The 21,769-nt window shown below is 51.3% G+C and overlaps 1 protein-coding gene across 1 annotated transcript; it reads right to left on the bottom strand.

Annotated features, from left to right (window-relative positions):
• Positions 1–18: 18 nt before the first annotated feature.
• LOC136196794 (adhesion G-protein coupled receptor V1-like) lies at positions 19–21,712 on the bottom strand. The gene is made up of 44 exons (XM_065986431.1): positions 21,526–21,712; positions 21,211–21,244; positions 20,978–21,159; positions 20,668–20,919; positions 19,363–20,451; positions 19,048–19,306; positions 18,687–18,956; positions 18,506–18,630; positions 18,368–18,457; positions 18,132–18,320; positions 17,926–18,076; positions 17,125–17,866; positions 16,654–17,077; positions 16,211–16,594; positions 16,018–16,160; positions 15,837–15,968; positions 15,568–15,779; positions 14,760–15,512; positions 14,413–14,711; positions 14,068–14,333; positions 13,841–14,013; positions 13,613–13,785; positions 13,307–13,559; positions 13,115–13,246; positions 12,937–13,055; positions 12,692–12,882; positions 12,298–12,628; positions 10,987–12,240; positions 7,026–10,930; positions 2,569–6,975; positions 2,432–2,515; positions 2,311–2,374; positions 2,185–2,259; positions 2,010–2,134; positions 1,898–1,955; positions 1,711–1,839; positions 1,544–1,660; positions 1,373–1,489; positions 1,235–1,316; positions 1,078–1,180; positions 869–1,026; positions 688–809; positions 457–636; positions 19–399 (listed from the first exon to the last, which is right to left on the bottom strand). Exons 2-44 carry the CDS (start codon positions 21,221–21,223, stop codon positions 121–123), a joined length of 18,606 nt encoding a protein of 6,201 aa, XP_065842503.1. The 5' UTR covers positions 21,224–21,244; positions 21,526–21,712; the 3' UTR covers positions 19–120.
• Positions 21,713–21,769: the final 57 nt, after the last annotated feature.

Raw genomic sequence — 21,769 nt, 5'->3', positions numbered from 1 at the left:
AATACACTGCTGTAAAAATAGACAAAATAAAACGGGTTAGAAAAGAATTAGTAGCCAACGGGCTACCGTCGAAAAACCACAGATAAATACTCAAGTGAGTGCGTGCGTAGGTCGTCTCCTTTACAGACGCGTATCTGTGATAGAAATGCGTCTCATCTCGAAGTGCTCTGTCATCTTTGATTTCTCAATGTCGTCGTCGTCGTCGTCGTCGTCATCGTCCTCAACGCCTCCACCCCCTTTTCCGCTCTCTTCAGGTGGCAAGTTGCCGCCGGTTCTTAGGGCGAATATCAAATCGTCGAATTCAGGAGAATCTGGTTCTCCGGATGCTGCTGCATTAACGTGTCCAGGTGGTGACGCGGGCGGAGGAGGACTTTCCGATGGAATCCCATGCCAGGGGCCCTAGTAGAAGTTACAATTATTTCTGCTCGGTTTTCGAAAAAAACGTTGCAGACTAACCGGCTCTGGAGCCAGTGCGCGCTTTGATCCGTGGCTGCCGAGACTGACCTTCGATGTGCTCGGTTGCATTGCAGTCATTGGGTAGGCGCCTTCTGCCAATTCCTCGTTGGGATAGAAGCCGCCCCTTTCTTTGACATTACGCAGACGAAGGAAAAAGTAGGCGAACAGAACGTACAGACCCTAAAAACGACAATTTAAAAGCGTTAAGCTGGGACGCTGTTCCGAGCGAACCGTCACTATGTTGAAGATGACGAAGAAAACCGCCGTCGTCGTGGTTGAAAAACCGAGATGGAGGCCAGCCATCAACCACGTAAAAAAGAGAAGTACGAACAGTAGTAGCAGCTTGGGAATTTCTGAAAAAGAGAAAGCTACCTGGTAATGCGAGAATTCCTAGCCTCATTCTGTAACTTGCCTTCTTTGTTGTCGACGTTCCGGTAGACGTCGTCGTATTGTTTCCATCGGGATGGCATTTGGTAAGCTTGAGTGAACACCAAAGCCATAGCCAACATACAGATCACAATTGGAAGAGCGCCGCCAGCAAGACCGCCGTAAATATTGGTAATAAAACACCTAAAAGATATGATCGCATCAACAAATCAGAGAATGACGTAATTCCCTCACATGTCTCCGTTGTCGTGGACGTCGCCATAAACGACGGCGATATCCCAGTTCACAGCATAAAAGCCGATGAGCATATAGAGAGCCAAAACAACAGCGGAAGTGCCTATACCAAGTATTCTCAAACATTATTACTCGTAAAGCAAAATTTGAAACTCACCCCAACCAAGAAGGATATAGACGAGGTAATAACGATCCGTTTCGTCGTTGCCTTGTACCAACGTTTGCCACAGATTGATTGACTAAGATGATTAAAGTTGAATTTTAATTTTACAAGGCAAAGATATCTGGTTCTTACTATGACCATCATCCACGCAAATTGAGCTACGACAAAGAAGTGAAGTAGACCTCCCATAGCACCGCATTCGGGAGCCGACGCCGTTTTGCTTGAATAGATGGCAGCAACAAGTATAATCTGCGAACAGTTCTTATAGAGAAGGCGTACAAAATAAACGATGCGGGAAATCACCTCTGCTACGAAAACTGCGAAGACTAGATGCATTAACAGTTTTACGGAAATGAGCATTGGCATATTTCGGCAACAGGCGAAAGCATAGTGAACGATCCAAACCAGAAGAAAGCAAATCTACGCCAAGCTATTTAGGAGAAGGCATCTCAAAACACGTCGTTTCTTACCATGGCAAAAAAGCACGAAACTTGTATTGCTATGCCCCAGCCGACCCGATCGTCCGTCTGACCTCGAGCTCCGAAATCCGTAAGGTGATCGCATTCGCATTCAATGAAATTCTGATCGACAAGTTGTGTCTAAAAATTCCCCATTATCTCCAAAAAATCCTTAATTAAGTCGACGTTCCGCGTTTACCTTTTTCGAGCAGCCGTCAGTGAGCCAGCGTCCGCTTTGATAGTGCCAATAGATACACCTGCGAAGTATGAAATTAATTCGCCCCGCCCGCGTCACAAGCCGGAGATCTTACTCTCCACTGTTTGGCCTGACTCGTCTTTCCGTGTTAATTCGATAGAGTACTTTGTTTTCCAGATTCTGCACTTCGCTACTGCTAACATTCAAGCCTACAGATAGTATCTGAGCAGTGCCGCCGTCCTAAACAGTAAGTTTGGTCAGAGAAAAGCCCAAAGCTAGATAATACGGACTTCTTCGTTGAAAAGAGGATCGCCATCTTGAAACCAAGTCTGCTTCTTCATGTAAATAAAGTACAAATCTCGACACTAGGAAAAAAAGCTAAACTTCAATTGCACTGTACAGACGACAAAATGCACCTTGGCCGGATCCCCAGTCACTTGTTTGACTAGCCCGGCAGGTAACGTTATGAAGTTTCCTTCACTATAGAGAAAGGCTTGGGTTAGCAACAGTGGCAGACAGAAAAGGACCAACACTCACGTCGTTTCAAACTTCCTTCCGTTGATTTCACGAGGAGTAGCTCGCATTGCTTGCACGGTAAGACTGTTCTCCTCTAGCCGTTCCCTACACCAATAAAACATCTCAAAACCAATTCCAAGACATTCAATAGGACTCACGTCGAGGAAGCATTGACCACGTCTAAACATCTCGCTCGCGATACGAGACTGAAGACGAATTTCTGCAGCGTAAGCGCAATTGACGCTTGACTGGTAAACTTCTCGTTTTCTAGCATATAGTTGAAAATTCCTAGCAGTTGCTCCTTGACAGTTCTCGTGTACATCGACGCTCCTTTCTCGATAACTTCCTCAAGAACGTTGAGATAGATGCCCAGCTCCCGACTGTCCGTCCCAGACAGCGACTGCACGCGATCCCTCAGATCCTGAGTAGCGCTTTGAATAAGAGTCGACGTCAATTCCGACTGCAGACTGGCTTCGATGAGCAGCACATCCAACTCCACGCTAGCATCGACGGGAGTAATGCGAACCGTCGCCTCGTCGAAAGTTCCGGTCGTAGCGCCGCCACCGGCTTCCGTGAGTGTCACGTAGAAGACTTTGATTTCAGTACTGGGATTCACCTGGTTAACGAGAGTGATAGCAACGGACTTGAGCGTTTCTCCTTGAGCAAAAAACACCGTTCCGGATCTGAATACGTAGTCCGTTCCGGCTCGAGCAGCTGTTGCCTGAAGTCCACCAGTTCCAATCGACAAATCGTCGCTTTCCGTTGCACTACGAGTCGCATAAGTGACAGTGACCGCTCCGAGGCTGCCTCCGATTCGTTGAATGTACAAGGTGACGGTGCCAGCGTCTTCAGAAACGGCAGTCACTCTCGACGCCGTGGAGAATTGCAGAACGCCGAAAGCGCTGTCGCTCGGTTCAACCGTCACATTCAAAACGTTTCTATTATTATAGATGTCAGAACCTGCGCTGGGATTGTGCAGATAGACGATAAACGTTTTCGCCGATTCCGGATCGGCGTCCGCTCGCAACGTGAGTTTCAGAGTCGCCTCTTTCTGATTACTACTAAACTGGACAGACCCGGACGTCGTCAGGAACTCGGACGTTATCTCGGGATCAACGGAACCGCCGAACGTGCGCGCCACCTGCCAATCCACAGTGGCAGCACCGAAGAAACCGCGATCGCGCGCGACGACGACGTCGACGGACGACAGCGCCGAATCGTCTTCATTCAAAACGACGTTCTGCTCCACGAAGCCAATCAACCCATTCGGCAAGTCGTTCTCGTGAACGGTGATTTTGACTATATGATTGTACTGTGACGTCAAACCGATTCTCGAACCGTCTGTGGGATCGACCAGCTCGACGTAAATATTCTCGTCCACTTCGGCGACGTCGTCGTTGTAGACGACAAGCGTCGCCGTTACTTCGTCGACGCCTTCGTCGAACACGAGCACCTCGTTCATCTTCTGATAGTCGACGTTCACCTGAGCGACGGACGACGGGACGACGTTTCGATTCGCCGTGAAATTCGTCCATCCCTCGCCGCCGCCGAACGTTCGAACGACGACCGATACTCGACTGAAGAGGCCGCGCTTTCGCTGGACGCGAAGAACGACGCGAGATCCTCGGCCGGTGACGTCCTCTTCGGTGACGACCTTTTGCGCGTCGGCGAACGTGAAGATTCCTCTCGGATCGTCGTCGTCCTTGATGGTGATGGTGCATCGTGTGAACGAATCGAAACGCGGCGACGGAAGCAGACTCGGCAGTGCGGGAACGGCTTGAGTCGCTAAAAGGTCGACGTAGAAGACCTCGTCGTCTTCCGGCGTATCGTTATCGATAATGGTTATAGAAAATGATCCGGTCGTCTGCTGACTAGACAGTCGAATAGTACGATCTGCAGGAGTGAAGTCTAAGCTTTTCTCCGCGTTATACTGAGCTCTTCCTATCGATCGATTTCTCGTCGCGTACGAAACTTCGATAAGTCCTTCCGAGCCGTACAGACGCCACAGCGTCAAAACGACAGGCCCGGTTCCTTCGACGACGTCGATCGAACGAGACGACGGAGAAAATTGCACGACGCCGTGCGGCTCAATACGCGCCACAAGACGATTCGCGTCCAGTACGGCACCCCCTTCAACGGACGATGCAACGGAGGTCAACTGCAAGGCAAAGATCTCGGCTACTCCGTGCGGAGTAAACGGCGTCGCTCGCACGGAAAAGTCCCTGGAAGCAAGTCTGTCAGCAAAGCGAAGAACTCCGCGAGACGGCACTACGCTTCCGTTGGCGAAACCCGACTGTCTCAATCCGGCTAACCAAGCGACAGATAAAGAGCCGAACGTTCCTCGTCGCGATACCGTCACGGCAACGTTTCCCGTCGTGTCGTTCACCGCCAGTTGAAGAGACGCGTCGCCGAACTGCACTATCGAATTGGCAACGTCTGACGTGACGACGGCAGTTGCAGTCGACGTGAACGAGTCCTTCGCCGGCGGTATGTCGTCTGCGCCTGGAGTCAGAAGATCGACTGCTGTCAGGGTTATGGTGAATGATTCGGACAGTAGAAGAAACGCTGTAGAAGAAACGTTATGCCGAACGGACAGAACCGACATCCCATCGGTGAGTACCACTTCGCCGACCGACTGAACGTACGGTGTCTGAGTCGGCTGGCTGTACGACATGGTATACGTCACTTTTACGTCTCCAATCGTGCCGAGTTGGCGACCGATGTCGAAAGAAATGTCTCTGCCGCCGTCAGAAGTGACGACGATCCGAGGTGAAACGATGCCAAATATTCCGTGAGGAACATCGTTGGCTCGAATGGTGAAAAGCGCCTGGTCGTTTATCCCGATCTTAGCTCCCCCACTTGCATTTAGTAACACCACCGTGTACGTTCTGTCCAATTCGGCAAGAGCGTCCGGTAGAATCGATACGGATATCGTTCCCAGCGAGAAACCGTCGGCAATCATCACCGCGCCGGACAACGGCGAAATATCTGAGCTTCGACTAATGTTAGCGATTTTCCAGAGTACAACAATATCTCCCACTGTCCCCTCGGTTCGCTGCACGGGAAACTTCACCGTCTGACTCGATCTATTGTCGGCCGGCTCGCTTATGAGTTGACGCGCGAGAGACTCGCCAGAGAAGTCGATCACGCCGAACGGTTCGCCGTGGAGAAGAATCGTCAACGTGGTGTTCGTTCGAGCGGGATCGAGCGTCGCGCCGCCGGCGATGCTCGTCAATTTTAATTCGAAAGTTTCGGCCAGTTCTGCCGTATCGTCGGCGACGATCGTCAACGTTATCGTCCCGGAACGATCCCTATCGTTGATGACGGCGACTCCCCGCGTCGACGTCACATCCTCGTGTTCTCTGCCCGGAAGGGGACCGACGAGTTCCCACGTCACCTCAATGCGACCAACGTCGCCAGCCGTTCGACTTAGAAAGAAATTGACGTTTTTGTTGCCGTCGAGAATAGACGGATTTGTCGTCGCCACGCCTCGCAACGAGACGTCGGTAAAACCGACGATGCCGCTCGGATCGTCATTGGCGCGTATAGTGATCACCGAAGCCGTCGCGCTTCCTAAGACGGCGCCGTCTAAGGCGGAAACCAGGCGAATCGAAAAGCTTTCGAAGATCTCAGGCAACGCGTCGTCGACTATCGTAACGTTGAAAGAAGCCTGCGTTTGACCGGGTAAAAAGACGATAGTCCCGTTTCCGTCGAAGCCAAGATCGAAATCGACTCCATTTCCAACAGCCGTCATATTTCTCGCTTGATAGATCACGTTTACAACGCCAAACGTTCCACCGGCGCGATTCAACGTCAATTGACGCGATCCGGAATCCTCCGTCAGATCGATTTGCCTCGAACCGACGTCGAACTCGATCAAACCGTACGGATAATCGTTCTCCAGAATGCTGACGTACGACGTAGCCGGACTGCCAATCGCCGGCGGAATATCGATCTGGACTCCTTGGACAACGGAAGAGTTCAACGGATTAGAGAGAAGTTCGACCGAATCGAGCTGAACGTAGAGCGACTCGGTCAGTTCGGGCACAACGTCGTCGACGACATTAACTACAATCGAACCGGACTGTTGACTGTCTGCTAGTTCAATGGAATAAGACTTCAAGGTGTAATCAGAGCCGTACGCCGCGGCGATAGGCTGCGAGCCGTTTGTCGTGCAATTAATCCTTAGCCTCCCAAAGGAGCCGAAGACTCTTTCCACGCCGAGAGACACTTGTCCGACTCCTTCCAAAACGTTTCTCGTAAATGGAGACACGAATTGCACGACTCCGTACGGATTATCGCTTGCCGCGACGAGAAGAGTCGCTGTCGTCGATTTGGGATCGGCGTCAAATCGCGCGCCTCCTTGAATCGTTTCGAGCGTCAGTGTAAACGTCTTTGATAATTCTGGCAATGCGTCCGGCTTTACGAACAAATTGATCACGGCGTTTTGTTGCTGGGGAACGAAGGTAACCGTTCCCGTCTCGGAAAGAAAGCCGTTCAAGTCGCTTGGAGTAATTTTCCACGCGACGTTGACGGTTCCAAAAGATCCGGCGCTTCGATTGAGCCTAGAACGAGGTAAGCGACTAGGCGGTAAACAAAAGTAACTACGACTTACTTCACATTATATCGGCCTGCTGCTCCCGGACCCGCTTCGCTTAGTACGAGGAAACGCGACTGGGAATCGATAAATACAACGCCGTTGGCGTCGCCGTTCTGTCTGATAAATATCGCTGCCTTGTTCGCGTCGAAAACGCCGCCTCCGGTAATATTCGTCAGTGTGACCATATAGCTTTCGTCGCTTTCGGGAATGTCGTCGTGAACGGCGCGAATAAAAATGTCCTGGCTCTTGACGTCTTGAGGAAAGACCAGTCGACCGGAGACCGGACTCAGATCCATTCTTCCCGCCACTTCCACGTCCCAGTCGAACGCGACGGTGCCGAACGCACCGCGCTCGCGTAGCACCGTCAAGCGAACGAGACCGTTCGGATCGGTAGCGTTCATCGACTCGGCGACGGACACCACTTGACTGGTGACGGGATCAAATGAAAATCTCCCATTAGCATCGTCGTTTTGCGTGATCGTCACCGTAGCGACGATGTCGCTTCCTAGAGTGGCGCCGCCTGTCGGAGAGCTGAGATTCACAACGAACGTTTCGTCTATCTCAGGAACGTTGTCGTCGATAATTTTCACCGGTATCTGCTTTGTCACATCCCCTGCAGTCCATCTCAGCGTACCAGACGATTGGCTAAAGTCGACTCCGTTTCCCAGTGCCGTGCCAGACGTGACCGAAAACGAGCATCCCACAGTTCCGAACAGGCCGCCCGTTCGTCGAACGCTCAGAGAAAGTGTACCGATATCCTCATCGACGTGAACTGTCCCGTCGTTGTTTCGCACGACCGAGAAATCTAGAACTCCTCGCGCATCGTCGTTCTCTTCTATTTTAATCAGCGCTTTGGAGTTTGACCCTATGCTCGGTGGCGGACTCGGCGCGTTGGCCGAGTAATTTGTCAGCGCAACCGACTCAAGATCAACAATAAAAAACTCGTCGAGCTCGGGAATATTGTCGGACTCGATCGTGATAGGAATAGTGACCGAAGTTTCGTCGGCTGAAATTCGCACGGAGCTAGAAACGAAAACGAAGTCCTCATCGGCGGTCGCTCGACTATTGAATGATGCATTCACCGTGCGGTAATTGACGATCAAGTCTCCAAAGGTACCAAATTCTCTGATAATTAACAACGAAATAGTCGAGTTGACTCCGCTCGGTTCTTTAACGTTCACCGTCGCCGAAGCGGGAGACCAATTGATGACGCCGTGGGGGTTGTCGTTTGCCGCTACCGAAATCACGCTCGACGCCAGCGTTTGGTCGATCTTCGCACCGCGAGCCAAGTCCGATCCACTCGGCACTCCGCCTCGGCCCAAAACGTCGGTGAGCGTTATGACGACGTCTTCCGCGAGTTCGGGCGTGGGATCGGGGAGAATCCTGATGGTCAACGTCTCGTTATCAGATCCTGCTGGGAAAACGATCGTTCCGCGTTGGGGAGAAATGTCCGTGAGACCTTGACCCGAAGCGCTCCAGGCGACTTGGACTTCGCCGAACGTTCCTCCAGCTCGAGTCAGATTCAAAACAACGGAAACATTAGTATTTAGTTCGCGAATAGGAACCGACCGCGACAATGGAGCGAAGCTGATCACCCCGTGAGCATCGTCATTTGTTAGTATGTCAATAGTTGCTCTGCTGACGGTGCCCAAACGAGCACCACCCATCACATTCGTTAGAGTGGCCGTAAATTCTTCGTCTAATTCGGGCAAAGTGTCGTTCTCGATTTCCACGTAAAAATCAATACTGTCGACTCCTTCCTCAAATATCAGCGTCTCCTCTCGGGAAATGTAGTCGGAGTGCGGCCCACTTTGAGTGACGAGATATACGGTCGACGATTCCAGACTTCGACTGAACAATCCTAAAACCAAATAGATATTCGGTCCTACAACAACGGGAAGAACGTCGTTCGAGCCGTCTGCGGGAACAGATATCAAATTGCCAAACGTTTCCAAAACACTATTCCACCTGTAGACTCCCGCGTCGCCCGTTTCGCTACCAAAGACAAGAAACAACTCGTTCCGGGCCGTGATCGTTCTCGCCGAGCGCGGAGTTACAGCTGGAATGGTTTGCTGCTGTTGAAACAACGAGTCGCGTTGATTCCACTTGTACAGCGCAAGCGAGCCGTTTCCGGCTTTACTGTTGACAAAGAGGAGATACTCGTTTCCGCCAGCGGTAAAGAAACGAACGTCGCTGACGCTAAACGTTTTGATTCTTTGCGCGACTGAAAACGTCTCCTGTATGGGGTTCCACTGCAGAATTTCGGAGTCAATGTCAGCGGAATTAGCTGCCGAGCTGAAGCCGTTCCCTACAGCCAAATACTGCGTATTAGCTATAACGAACGTTTCTAAAGCCGTTGCTCCTTTTGTGGCAATCGTTCCGTGAAAATTAAACGATGTAGTGACGCCGTCTTGCTTGAATATTGCCGAATTCGTGTCCGTGCTTGCGCTGATGGTGTTCTCTTCGTTGGCGAACACGAGGTACGTAAAGCCGGCGACGACAAAAGTCGCGACGTCCGACGCGCGACCGTTCGTCTGGAGATCTTGCGTCGGTTCGAAAGCGTTCCCGTTGAGCTGATACAGACGAGACGTCACAACGGAACGATCGCGCGAACCGAAATTGGCGACGGCAGCAAAAACTCCGCCTCCAAGAGGAAAAGTCAACCACGCCATCGCACCGTCGGTATCGATGCTCTGAAGTCGATCGAAACCGCCGCCGTTCCATCGATACAAACCCGATTCGGCGCCAGGATCTCGTACAAATTTTTCCGGAGCGACATTACCGCCGCCATCGCCGCTTCCGCCACTGATTGCCTCAAGAGGACCGGTTCGATTGCTACTTGCTAGGAGCATGTACAAATTGTTTCTCTGATTAAACAGAGTCAGACTCTCCACTTTGATTGACGAGAACGTTTGAACGACACTGAATTTATTGCTGATCGGCTGTCCCTTCGTCGCGCCGTTCACTCCGTCGTGGGTCGTCAATAAGCACGTCACACGGCCGAAAAGTCCGCCAGTTCTCGTCACGGAGAGTCGTACTCGGCCGACGTCCTCCTCGATTTTCTTAAGGGCGGGACCAGATATAGCGATCACTCCGTGCTGATCGTCATTTGCCGAAATAGTAACCGCAGCGGACGTATCGGACGGCGAGAGAAGAGCGCCACCCGTCGGATTTCCTAGTTTGATCGTGAACGTTTCGTCGAGTTCGGGCACGTTTTCGCCAGTTGCCGTAAGAGATATAATCGCCTGCATTTCGCCGTTCTTAAAAGCAACCGTTCCCGACTGCGGACTCAAATCGGACGTCGCCGAATCAGAAATTTTCCACGGAACGACGACGTCGCCCGATACTCCTCGAGCGCGTACGACGACAAGTTGAAAGGACGACCCCTCGCTCACCGTCTGACGCAGTGACGACGAATGAAAACTGATGACGCCGTGCGGATCGTCGTTCGCTCGAATCGTCACCTTCATCGTCGTGACGGCACCGAGCACGGCGCCTCTCGGATTGGTGAGACGCAGCGTAAAACTTTCGTCCAATTCCGGATCGTTGTCGTCTTTGATCGGCACGATAATGATCGTGCTATTCTCGCCGCTGTTAAACTGAACGCTGTCCGGTGAAAACGTGAAGTCGACGCCCTGGCCTTTGGCTCCGTCTTCAATTGCTTCGACAAAAGCGCCGACAGTGCCAAATGTTCCTTTGTTGCGAAGGATCTCTACTCTAAGGGCAACGATATTTTCCGATATCGTTTGGCTGGCAAGAGCGAAGGTAATCTCGCCCGCCGTTCCGTCGTTGGCTCGGATAACGACTTCGGCTTTGGAGTCGGAGCCGAGACGCGGCGGAGTCCCCGTCGTCACATTGCTGACCAGAATCACAGACGTCAAATTGACCAGAAATGCTTCTTCTAGCTCGGGAAGAGAATCCTAGAAGGAATTTAGATAGATAAAACAGAAGAATCTCGGTAACAGCGAACGTTTACCTCTTTTATGCGAACGACCACGTTAGCCGACTTGACTCCGTCTGCCATAGTAACGTTCCTCAGTTGAGAAACAAAGTCTGACGGAGTAGAGGCTAAAGCGAGTTCGTCTGGGACGAGTGGAGAAGTGCTTCCTTCGACGGCCTTGTAGAAAACAGTGATATCTCCAATAGAGCCGAACTGTCTCACTATAGTCAACGTCACATCGCTATCTCCTTCGTCAGTTCCTCCTCTCAGCGAACCGCTATCAAACTGAACGGTCCCGTGCGGATCGTCACTAGCGCCGATCGTCAAACTGGCCGTAGATTCCGAAGCGGACAGGATCGCCGCTCCGCTCGGCGACACGCCCATCGTGCGAACGTCGTACAGTCGAAGGGTGTACACTTCTCTGAGTTCCGGCTGCGAGTCAGCCTTCACCGTCAAAGCGATTCGGCCCAACGTTTGTCCAGGAGCAAACGATACGAAACTCGACGTCACTTCGAATTCGTCGTCCGTCTTGTTTCCTTCTATTCGCCAGTAGACGTCCACGCTTCCGACGGCACTCTTCGTCCGCTCCACCGTCATGTTAAACGTCGTTCCCTCGGCGACGATTGCCGAACGCGAATCGACTGCCAGTCGAAAGACGCCGGCAACGTCGTCGTTCGCCAATATCGTCACCGTCGCGTATTGATTCGACGGCGATATAGCGGCGCCGTTCGTCGGATTTCGCAGTTCGACACGCAACGTTTCGTCATCCTCAGGAATGTCGTCGTTGAGAACAGTAACTCGAGCGAATTTCTGAAAATCGCCATCTATAAAGCGAAGCTTGGCTCCGGGGGCGAGATAGTCCTTCCCAGACTCGGCCGTGACGTTCGTACTGAACCATTCAACCTCTACGTCGCCGAAACGTCCCGCGCTCCTCTCGACGACAAGATCGACCGTAAAGTTGGTCTTCTCCTCGACGTCGGCGACGTTCTTCCCGGAGACTGATACAACCTTAAAGAGCCCAAAGGGATGATCGTTCAACGGAATGGTCAAAGTTGCCGTCGTCTTTTTTCCCAAAGCGGGCTCGTTTGCCGGCTTGTCGGCGGGACCGGATACCAGTGAAACGCCGGTGAGGACTACGTGAAACGATTCGCCCAGTTCGGGTACGTCGTCCGGCTTGATTGTGACGTTGATGTAGGCGACGCTGACGCCGTCCGGTACGACGGTCACGCCGCTCGTCGTCGCTCCGTAGTCGCTGTCGCTCGCGAGCGTTCGATCGATTTCACGTCGAATCTACAGCAGAAACGATTTATCTTTAATTAAGAAAAAAATTAGATTCGGATCCTGTACCATCGTCACGTTCTTTTCGTAAAAGAGAAATAAGAATTGATCGCTTTGAAAATTGGCGCCCGAATCGGTTCGAAATTGGGTGTGTCGTTCGCAGGCTTTCGTCGTGCCGCTGAAGCTGAACGATAGACACAGAGGCTCGTCCAAACATTGAGCGGCGCAGCCCTCGAGTGTAAAAGAGCTGGGTGGCGGTTGGTTGTAGGACGACAAGAGGCGGCCTAAGATAGGCGAAGAGAAAAACTCCAACGACCTTTGTCCGATGTTTGCCGCTTGCACCGAATTCTCGATCCGGCGGGTTTGGTAGGCGACTTGGACGGCACCAATGAGACCGAGACTGCCAAAGTAAAACGATAAATAACGCTCCAAAAAATAACATGCATGCATATAGATTTATTACGTTCTTTCCAGTGAAAGTAGAACGTAGGCGTTAGACGACTGCTCGTCGACGACATACTGAGTTTGATTAAATTCGAAAAATCCGTGAGGAGCATCGTTTCCTCGAATTTCGACGACGGAAAGTCGATTCGTCCCAATTCTCGGAATTCCCGGAACGGACATCGTGGCCGACGTCAAGTTCACCATTAGAAGCTAATAAAACAAAAAAATTCCAAATTGCACAACTTGCCGGGGATTGGGAACAACCTCTCTGGCTTCTCGATCATCGTCGGCCAAAATCTCCAAGCTGAAAGTAGTTGAGAATTGGCCCGAGAGAAAGAAAATGTCCTTTTGAGGAATATTGACGTCGTTGGTAGCCAAAACACCTGTAACACAAAAGGCCTAACGTCTTCCGCGAAGGCGCGCGCGTCTCTTCGAAAGATACCATCTATAGTCGCTTCGTAATGAACGGATACCACTCCCGTGGAACCACCAGATCTCTTCAATGTAAACGTTATGCGAGTCGAGCCTACGTCCGGTTCGTCGACGACGAAGTTCAACGACGAATCCGAAAATTCTACACCGAAGGAGAAAAAGTCACGAAAAAGAAAAAAATGGCACTCAAATATTTTTCTACCAAATGCGCCGTTTGGATCGTCGTTCTGCTCGATTGTGACCGTCGTCACCGTCTGACTTCCGAGTCGCGCCGCTCCCGCGTCGGTCAATCGAACTGTGAAATCTTCGTTGAACTCCGGCAATTGATCGTTGACTATTCGCAAGGGCACAAAGGCCGTAGACTCCCCTTCTTGAAACACGACGCTTCCACTATTGGGAGAGTAGTCGAATCCTCCTTTTGCAGAACCATCTGTCGCCGTCCAAGAAACGGTTGCCTACACGACGAAGAAAAATCAACGAACGAGTCAAAAGCCTTTAGATAACTCACATTTCCAAATGTTCCTTCACGTCGTCTAACAGAAAGGAAGGAAGCGCTGAGCACGTTCTCGGCTACCGTGAGAGCAGGCGTAGATAATTCCATCACGCCCCGAGCGTCATCGTTTTCCAAAATAACAACTTCAGCAGTTCCTCCCGGCGAACCGATACGAGGAAACGTGTTGTCTGCGACATATAAACGTCTTTAATCAAGGAAAAGTTAATTTTGTTTCTTTTTTACTTGAGGTTTGGCCCCCTGTTAGGGTGGAAGAGATCAAGCGAACAAAAAATGATTCGTCGAGCTCAGGAATGTTGTCGTCATTCACGGTGATGTTCAACGTCTTCTCGCGATCTCCGTCGGCGAAACTCAGTCGTCCGAAATTCGAGAGGTAGTCAAATTGAGCAGCAGCAATGCTACGTTAGAAAAAAAGTTGATCAGCGTGGCGATGTAGATTCTACTTTACTTACTTTCTTGACGGCGAGCTAGCGATCGTTTCCCACTCCACGTCCACGCTGCCAATCGTTCCGAACTCGCGTATCACGGTGAGCGTTATCATCCGATTCGCCTCGACCACTCTCAACGGACGATTCCCCGGCGTAAAGACGAAAACGCCGTGAGGATCGTCGCTCGATGAAACGCTGATGGTCGACACGACGTCGCCGGCAGTACTCAAAGCCCCGCCGCCAGACACGCTCACTAGACGAATGGTGAAGATTTCATCAAGTTCCGGAACCTAAAAAAAGACATCATTAATTTTCCAATAGTATGTATCTTTATCGGATTATCGTATATCTATTGAGACATTTTCTAACCGAATCTTGGCGTACGACAACGCTTATCGTTGCCGATTGCACTCCTGTGTCCAGAGTTACGTTCCCCATTGACGGACTTAAATCGTGGGCCGCGTTTTGTTGCTCGGCTTCCCAATACACGACGATAGGACCGAGAGTTCCGCCCGTACGCTGAACGTTCAACGCAACCGGCGCCGTCATCTCGTTCGTCGAAACGGAGAGCGAATTCCGACTGAAAGCGACGACACCAAACGCGTCGTCGCTCGGCCGAATCCGAATCTTGATGTCCTTTCCAACACCAAGAACCGGCTTCCCAGGAACTAAATCAAATCATTATAAAATATCAAAATCGACACGCGCTATTTTACCTCCGCCTTGATTTTCCAGGCGAACAGAGAACACCTTTTCTAATTCCGGCACTCCGTTGTCAATCAACGTTATCGTTATCCGTTTGAATCGTTCCTGATCCGCAAACACAAGTCTCCCGGCAGCAGCCGCGTAGTCCTTCCCACTGACAGCACTTCCATCAGCAGTCCGATATTCAACATTGACGACACCGTTGAGTCCGTTGGCGCGCACGACAGTCAAAGTCACCGTACCATCGGTCTCATCTACTTGAATCTCAGGCGCCATCGTCGCAGGAACGGTAGTCGGATCGGCGGGACTAGGCGGTACATCGACGGTGAATTCCAATACTCCGTAAGGATCATCGTTCTTCTCGACGGTCGCGTTCAACGCGTTCCGCGTCGGATCGACGCTCGCGTCGCTCGTGCTCGAACTGCCGACGTGCCCGTCGGCGGGCGACGCCGACAGCAACGTGACGACGAAGTTCTCGTCGAGTTCGGGAACTCGATCGGCCGTCACATTGAGTACGAGATCGGCGAACGCGACGTTGGGCTTGAAGACGAGCGTTCCGCTAGGCTGGTCGAAGTCGGTCGACGCCAAGGGATACGGATCCACGTTCGGGAGAATCTGTCTGACGTCCCAGTCGACGTTCGCCGTGCCGAACGTTCCCTTTTGTCTCTCGACGGTTATCGTCAGTTGGGCCGGCTCGCCGGGCGCTACCAGTCTACTCGTATTCGAAAATCTGAAAAGGCCGTTGGCGTTATCGCTTCTCATTACTAGAAAGAATGACGTAGGAGTGAGGGAATGAAAGTGCGGCGTAAGGTGCTTTACGCAATATTTCTGTTGTTGTCGTCGTATTCAGTGCCGCACCGCCGGTCGCCTCTTGAAGCGAAAGCGTGAAAAATTCGTCCATCTCGGGAATGAGATCACTCGTAGCGGTGAACTGGATGACGTCTTGATTAAATCCCGCTGGAAACGTCACGACACCGGCGACAGGAGTGAACGCCAAAGCAAGGCGATCTGTTCCAATAGTCGCAACTTCCCTATAGATTGAAAGATCGCTTTGCAAAGAGCGTCTGCATGGTTGAGAATACTCCTACTCTGATGTAAGTTGATTGGAGTAGATTCGCAAGTCTTGCATGAGTCCTACGTAGTTGAGCATCCCATCCAATTGAGCACCGACCACCAAATCGCCGTCGCTGTCGTCAGCAACTTGAACGTCTTGCAACACTCTATTAATAAATGATAAAACATTAAACGTAAGAGTACCAATGTACGTACTTTGAAGAACGCAGTTTGCCGTCCAGGTAAAAGTCCGCTTGCCCTTGTTTCGCCTGAGGTCCTACGCTGACAGCAATGTGATGCCACTGGCCGTCAAGAATAGCCGAATGCGGTACAACTGCTTCCACGCTTCGAAAACCGGCCTAAAAGTTTTCTCTAGCTAGCCTTGAAGAACTTAGGAGTCGATTTTTACCTTCTGATCACCCGGCAAATAGTCGAAAACAATCGCTAATTGGGAGTTGGTCCGATTGGCGAGAGTCAGTCCGTAGTATCGAGTTCCAATATCTTCAGAATCTCCTTTCATAAGTAGAACGCCCGTCGCCGCGCCGGCAGGTTTTACCCACGCAGAAATCGAAAAACCCGACGCTATGTCAGCGACAGCGGGATGCTGTGACACGGGAGTTATTCCCCCGGAAACCAAAGGTCTTCCGTCGAAGGACCAAGATGTTGTTTCGGAGCCGGGCCGTCGATCCTTCTCCGATACGTCGACGACCCCTTCTCCCAACTGAGTTACGAACAAAAGATCGACGAAACGCGCAAGATTCGTAAGATTACGAGGATACACGCTCCACAAAGCCTTCACAAAGCGTCAAAAGATTCATATTGTAGATGATTAATTGATTTATTTTGGTTTACCTTGACTTCTCCGAACAAACCCCTCTGTCTGCTCACAGAAACGTTTACTGAGCCGGGAGTGACGCCGCCAGAGTCTGCATCTTCGGGCAAATTGACCATTCGATCGTCCAAGCGTATCACTCCGTTTGCGTCGTCGTTCTTTGAAATTGTGACGTTGGCACTGAGTTGGGAGCCCAAACGCGCTATCTGAGTCCGATTAGGAAGGATCGCCGTTAGTCGAACGATGAACAGTTCGTCCAGCTCCGGGAGTCCGTCCGCAATCGCGTCAAGCGAGATCGTAGCCCGAGTTTCTTCGTCTTTAAAAACGAGAACGCCCGTCGTACTGACAAAGTCCTCGCCAGAGGGAGACAGAGCATCGGTTTTAGAATTTACAACCGCCCATAAAACAGAAACGCGACCTGCTGTCGTCCGAAGCCGATCGACACTAAATAACGATATATAAGAAAAATTAACGAATTTTTTTCATTGCACCTAATTTTTGTCGTTGATCCCTCCTCGACCGTTTCACTCAAAGACGAGTCGGCGAACTGAATGACGTTGGTGTCGTCATTAGCTATAATCGTCACATCGGCTTGAGTCTGTCCGCCGAGTACGACGTCCCCAGTAGCGAAGACCAAGGAAACGCTGAACACCTCCTTGTCTTCAGCAACACTGTCGTTCACAATACGAATCGATATAACTTGCTTATCGTCGCCGTCCGCAAAGCGAATCGAGCCTCCAGACAGGTCTTGATAGTCCATGCCACTAGCGGCGGTCGTGTCGACGATTTGATACCGAATCACGGCCTCGCCGCTGAGTCGTCCGAGACGAAGTACGGTGAGATTCAGCGTCGCGCCTTCGTCGACGGCGACGGCCGACGAGGCGAACTCGATTTCGTCGTCGTTGGCGGCGATGGTGAAGACGGCCGCGATGTCGAGAGGTCGACTGGAGAGTTTCGCGCCGCCGGTCACGGAGTGAAGCGAGACGTCGTAAATTTGAGCGGTTTCCGTGATATCGTCGGGCAACGACGAGAGAGTGATGCGAGCTTCGTTGACGTCCTGTGGGAAGTCCAGAACGCCCGTCATCGGAGCCTGAGCGAGTTGCGAGTCGACGTTGTACGACGGGAAACGTGCTGTTACGTTGAACCGAACCGAGACACTTCCAAACAATCCGCGATCTCGTTGGACAATTAGCGAAGCCGACGTCGGCGTTAGAGCTCCATTAGGGGTTTCATCTAAAGAAATGGATAAGATTATTAACTAATAATTAAGGTCACGCGTTCGACGATCGTACCTATGGTGACAGCCAACGAATTCGGAGCAAATCGAATGACTCCATTAGGATCGTCATTTCGCGCGATGGTGACGTTGACGGCTGATGGATGGCCGAGCCTTGCCATCGACGAAGACGGCAGCTTTAGCTCAATTGAAAAAGACTCATTGATCTAAAGCACAAAACATCACATCAGAGAAACGCAGCAAACGGCGTGTAAAACTTACCTCTGGAACGTTGTCGTCAACGGGACTCACGACGAGTTCCCCCGACGTTTTCCCTTTCAGAAACGGCAACTTTCCACGAGGATCGTTGAAGTCGTTGTCGCCGCCGACGATGACGTATTCGAGCGTCTCGTCCGTCAGACTGCCGTTAATGCGCTCTATGAATAGAACTTGAAAAGCGAAGATGCTTTCCTATAGAGAAACGTCAACGAAGGCTACAAATAAGAGAAGGCGCGTACGGCAATAGAAAAAGGGCCTTGAGACCGGTTCGAAAACCGAAAGACGCCACCCGGATTTCCATTGGGAAGTATAGTGACACGGATCGAATTCTGCGCAAGAGGGAATTCAATACAAATAATGAATAAATCATTTCGTACTCGTGCTGAATCGATGCGCTGAGGTAAGCCTTCCGCAATTGACGTCAATTCGACGTCAAACTGCTCCTCCAGTTCCGCTGCGTTGTCGGCGAGAATTTTGACGACGAAACTGACTTGAAAGTCACCTAGATAAAATAACAGTTATGTATAAAATACAAACCTTTAATTAATTAGCACTCACCGTCGTTTAGGACGACTGTATCGGTAGACGAGGCCACGTCGTCAACAGGAGAAAAACTCGAGTCGGGCGCTGAACGGACGACCCACGTAATCGATGCCTTTCCGTAGGCTCCTTCGCGTGTTACGACGAGATTCAAATCTTCGGGTTCGCTAGCAGTCGCAGTGCTCAGAGCAAATCCGACGGCACCATTTCCAGACGACGGTGTTACAATGACCGACCCGGATACCACGTCGCCCAGACGAGGAGACTTCGGTACAGGATTGGATACAGCTAAAAAAGTGGCAATTGTACTTTGAAATAAAAAATTCGTAGTAGATATATCAAGAACGTGCTATTTAAACTGATGAGAAGGAATCCTTACCTTTCCTTAGAGATACTCCGGTCAAGGTTACGTTGAACGAAGAGCCGACTTCCAGAAAGGCGTCGCTTGCAATGACGTCACTCGTCGTCACTTCTCGCACGCCTTGGCGAAACTCGACAGTGCCGGAAGACGCTACGAACGACCGTATTCCGCCGGACGAACCTGCTCCCTTCGGAAAATAGACGGTGGAGTAAGAAACCGAAATATCTCCAATCAATCCGCCGGAACGAAGAATCCGAACGCGAAGCTCTCTCGGATTCTATAGCAAAACATTCTAAAGAGGACAACGAGAACAAAGTCTTTTTTTTCTCTTACGTTTGATATCGTATGATTGGGAGCCAAGTCGATCACGCCGTACGCGTCGTCGTTATCCGGCACGAGAATTCCCAGCGACGTCGCTCCCTCGTCGGCACCGGCGGCCAATCGAGCGTTTCCAGTCACCGACACCAGAGTCAAATTAAAACGTCTCGCAACTTCGGGAACGACGTCCGGCCGAACGGCGACAACAATCGACGCCGCCGAGACGCCATCGCCAAAGACGATCGACGACGAAGCGACGACGAACTCGTTCGTCGCCAACGCGCCGTCGTCCGTCTCTCTCACTTCCCAGCGCACTTCCACGCGACCGTCGACGCCGCCCGTTCGAACGACGTCGACGCGCGCACTTCGATCCGCCGAATCCTCGTCAATCGTCAAACTCGACGACGAAGCGAAGCTCACGTAATCGCTTCCCTTTATCGTCACCGTTGCATTGCGAGGCGAAACAAGCACCGTGCCGGGCGTCGTAGAAAGCAGGTCGACGGAAAACGTTTCAGACGCTTCCGGCGTCGGATCGTCGGTAATGGCGATCGTCACTAGTTTCCAGCTCTCACCGACGGCAAATGTTATCGTATCTGTGACGGCAGTATAGTCTTGGTTAGACGTCGCTGTCCCGCTTTGACGTGTCGCGTACGCGACCGTGGTTAGCACGGCCACGCTCTCTGAACCCAAGAACCGTCCGTCGGTTGTCACGCCACGCGTCACGTTGAGAACGGCGTTCAGTCCTTCTTCGGTTGTGTACGTCGAAGAGCTAAATCGTATCGGGCTGTCGTTGAAGGGAATGATCAGCGTCGCTTGCAGGGCCGTTTGAGTCGAGTTTAGTGTCGCTCCTCCCGCCGTTACTCTGGTCAGTCGAACGGTGAACTGCTTTTCCGGTTCCGGTTCGTCGTCCGGAGCGACTTCTATTGTGAGCGTTCCCTCGCTTTGGCCGTTGGAAATGGTGACCGAGCCCGTGGAATTGACGAAGTTCGATCCCGGATTCGCGATTTCCCAAGCGATGGTAATGTCGCCGACTTGACCGCGATCGCGTGTGACGGTAAAGCGAGCCGGACTCGCCACGTCCATCTCATGCACGACCACCGATTTCTAGAAAGAACAGATGAGAAAAGAAAAGTCTAATAGCGCAAACGACGTATTTAATTAATTAAATAATTAATAATGCAAGGCGAACACAATCTAGTGAATACGTGACTCATAATAAGCAATGACACTAGTATCTAAAGTCTAAATGCATTTTTTTGTAGAAGGACGTCTGCGAGAGGAAAGGGGCCCCACCACGTACAGATGTCTCTCATTTCGTACCGTTTCGAAGCGCACGATGCCATTCGGATCGTCGTTCTTCGTCACGGTCAAGAGAAGCGAACGCGGACTGCCGTAGGCGGGCACGGCGGGCGCGCTTTGCGAGACGGACAGTTCGATCGTAAACGTCTCGTCGTCTTCGGGCACGTCGTCGTCTATCACTTCGAACGTCGCCGTCTTCTCCGTGTCGCCGTCGCCGAAAAGGAGATTCTTCGCCGTACTGACGAAATCGGCTTTGGCAGCCGATTCCTTTATCTGGGGAGAAGAGTTCGAATTCGGGGGGCGAATTTTTGTATGGCTTCGTGCATCATACGGCGACGATGACGACGAACGATCCGGCCGTCGCTCCAGTACGAACGACCTTGATAGGAATCGATCCTGCGGTCTCGTCGACCGTTATCGACCCCTTTTCGAACGCTATGACGCCGTTTGTCGCTCCATCTGCCTGACAGACGTCACTCAAGCGTAGAAAAAGCAGAAGAAACACCCAAAAGTCTGTCGCATATACGGGATGATAGAAAAACAAAAATAATATTAGTTGCGCACCTTGCAGAAACATTCTGTTGAGTTCACACACAACCTATGAAAAGAGGTGTTATGACACTCGCAGCAGTAAAAGTGGGCGGAGCCTTCTCAGTCTACAGTACACACGGAGGCCACATATAACGACAATGTCCTTCTAATGGTCGTGAAACATTGTTCGACTGTAGTATATTTAGTTGCCAATGAACGACTGCTAAAGTTCGTGTGCAGCAGCGGCCACTGCAACGTTATGCCCGAGGCTTCAAGTTGTCGTCACAAGGAAACGCGATAAAATGGGGAGCACATGTGAATTGGGTTGGTAAAGGCTATTACCCCAACCTGCAGTTTCTTCGCGTCTTCTGGTCTCCACCTCCTTTCAGTTGTTTATCAAGAATTTACACGCTGTAGATCGAGAACGGCGGTCGGTTCGAACTTTTGAAATTGTCGCCTCTCCTGTTCGATTCCAAGCTCTACAGTGATTTTCAAGCAGGAGATGACAACTCCTCGAAAATGATCTCAACGGTCAACGCCTCAATTCGATAATCAAATTAATTTGACCACAAACCCCCGGATAGACCTATCC

Source organism: Oscarella lobularis, chromosome 16, assembly GCF_947507565.1.
Source record: "Oscarella lobularis chromosome 16, ooOscLobu1.1, whole genome shotgun sequence".
In the NCBI taxonomy this organism is placed as follows: domain Eukaryota; kingdom Metazoa; phylum Porifera; class Homoscleromorpha; order Homosclerophorida; family Oscarellidae; genus Oscarella; species Oscarella lobularis.
This window is presented reverse-complemented; position numbering and strand designations above follow the sequence as displayed.

Bases quoted from the DNA above. Each gene is read 5' to 3' on its own strand.
- LOC136196794 (XM_065986431.1), bottom strand. The intron at 17,867-17,925 runs GTACGATCGTCG...CCATTTCTTTAG, and splicing joins TTCGTTGGCTGTCACCATAG to ATGAAACCCCTAATGGAGCT. The intron at 1,181-1,234 runs GTGAGTTTCAAA...TACTTGGTATAG, and splicing joins CTATATCCTTCTTGGTTGGG to GCACTTCCGCTGTTGTTTTG.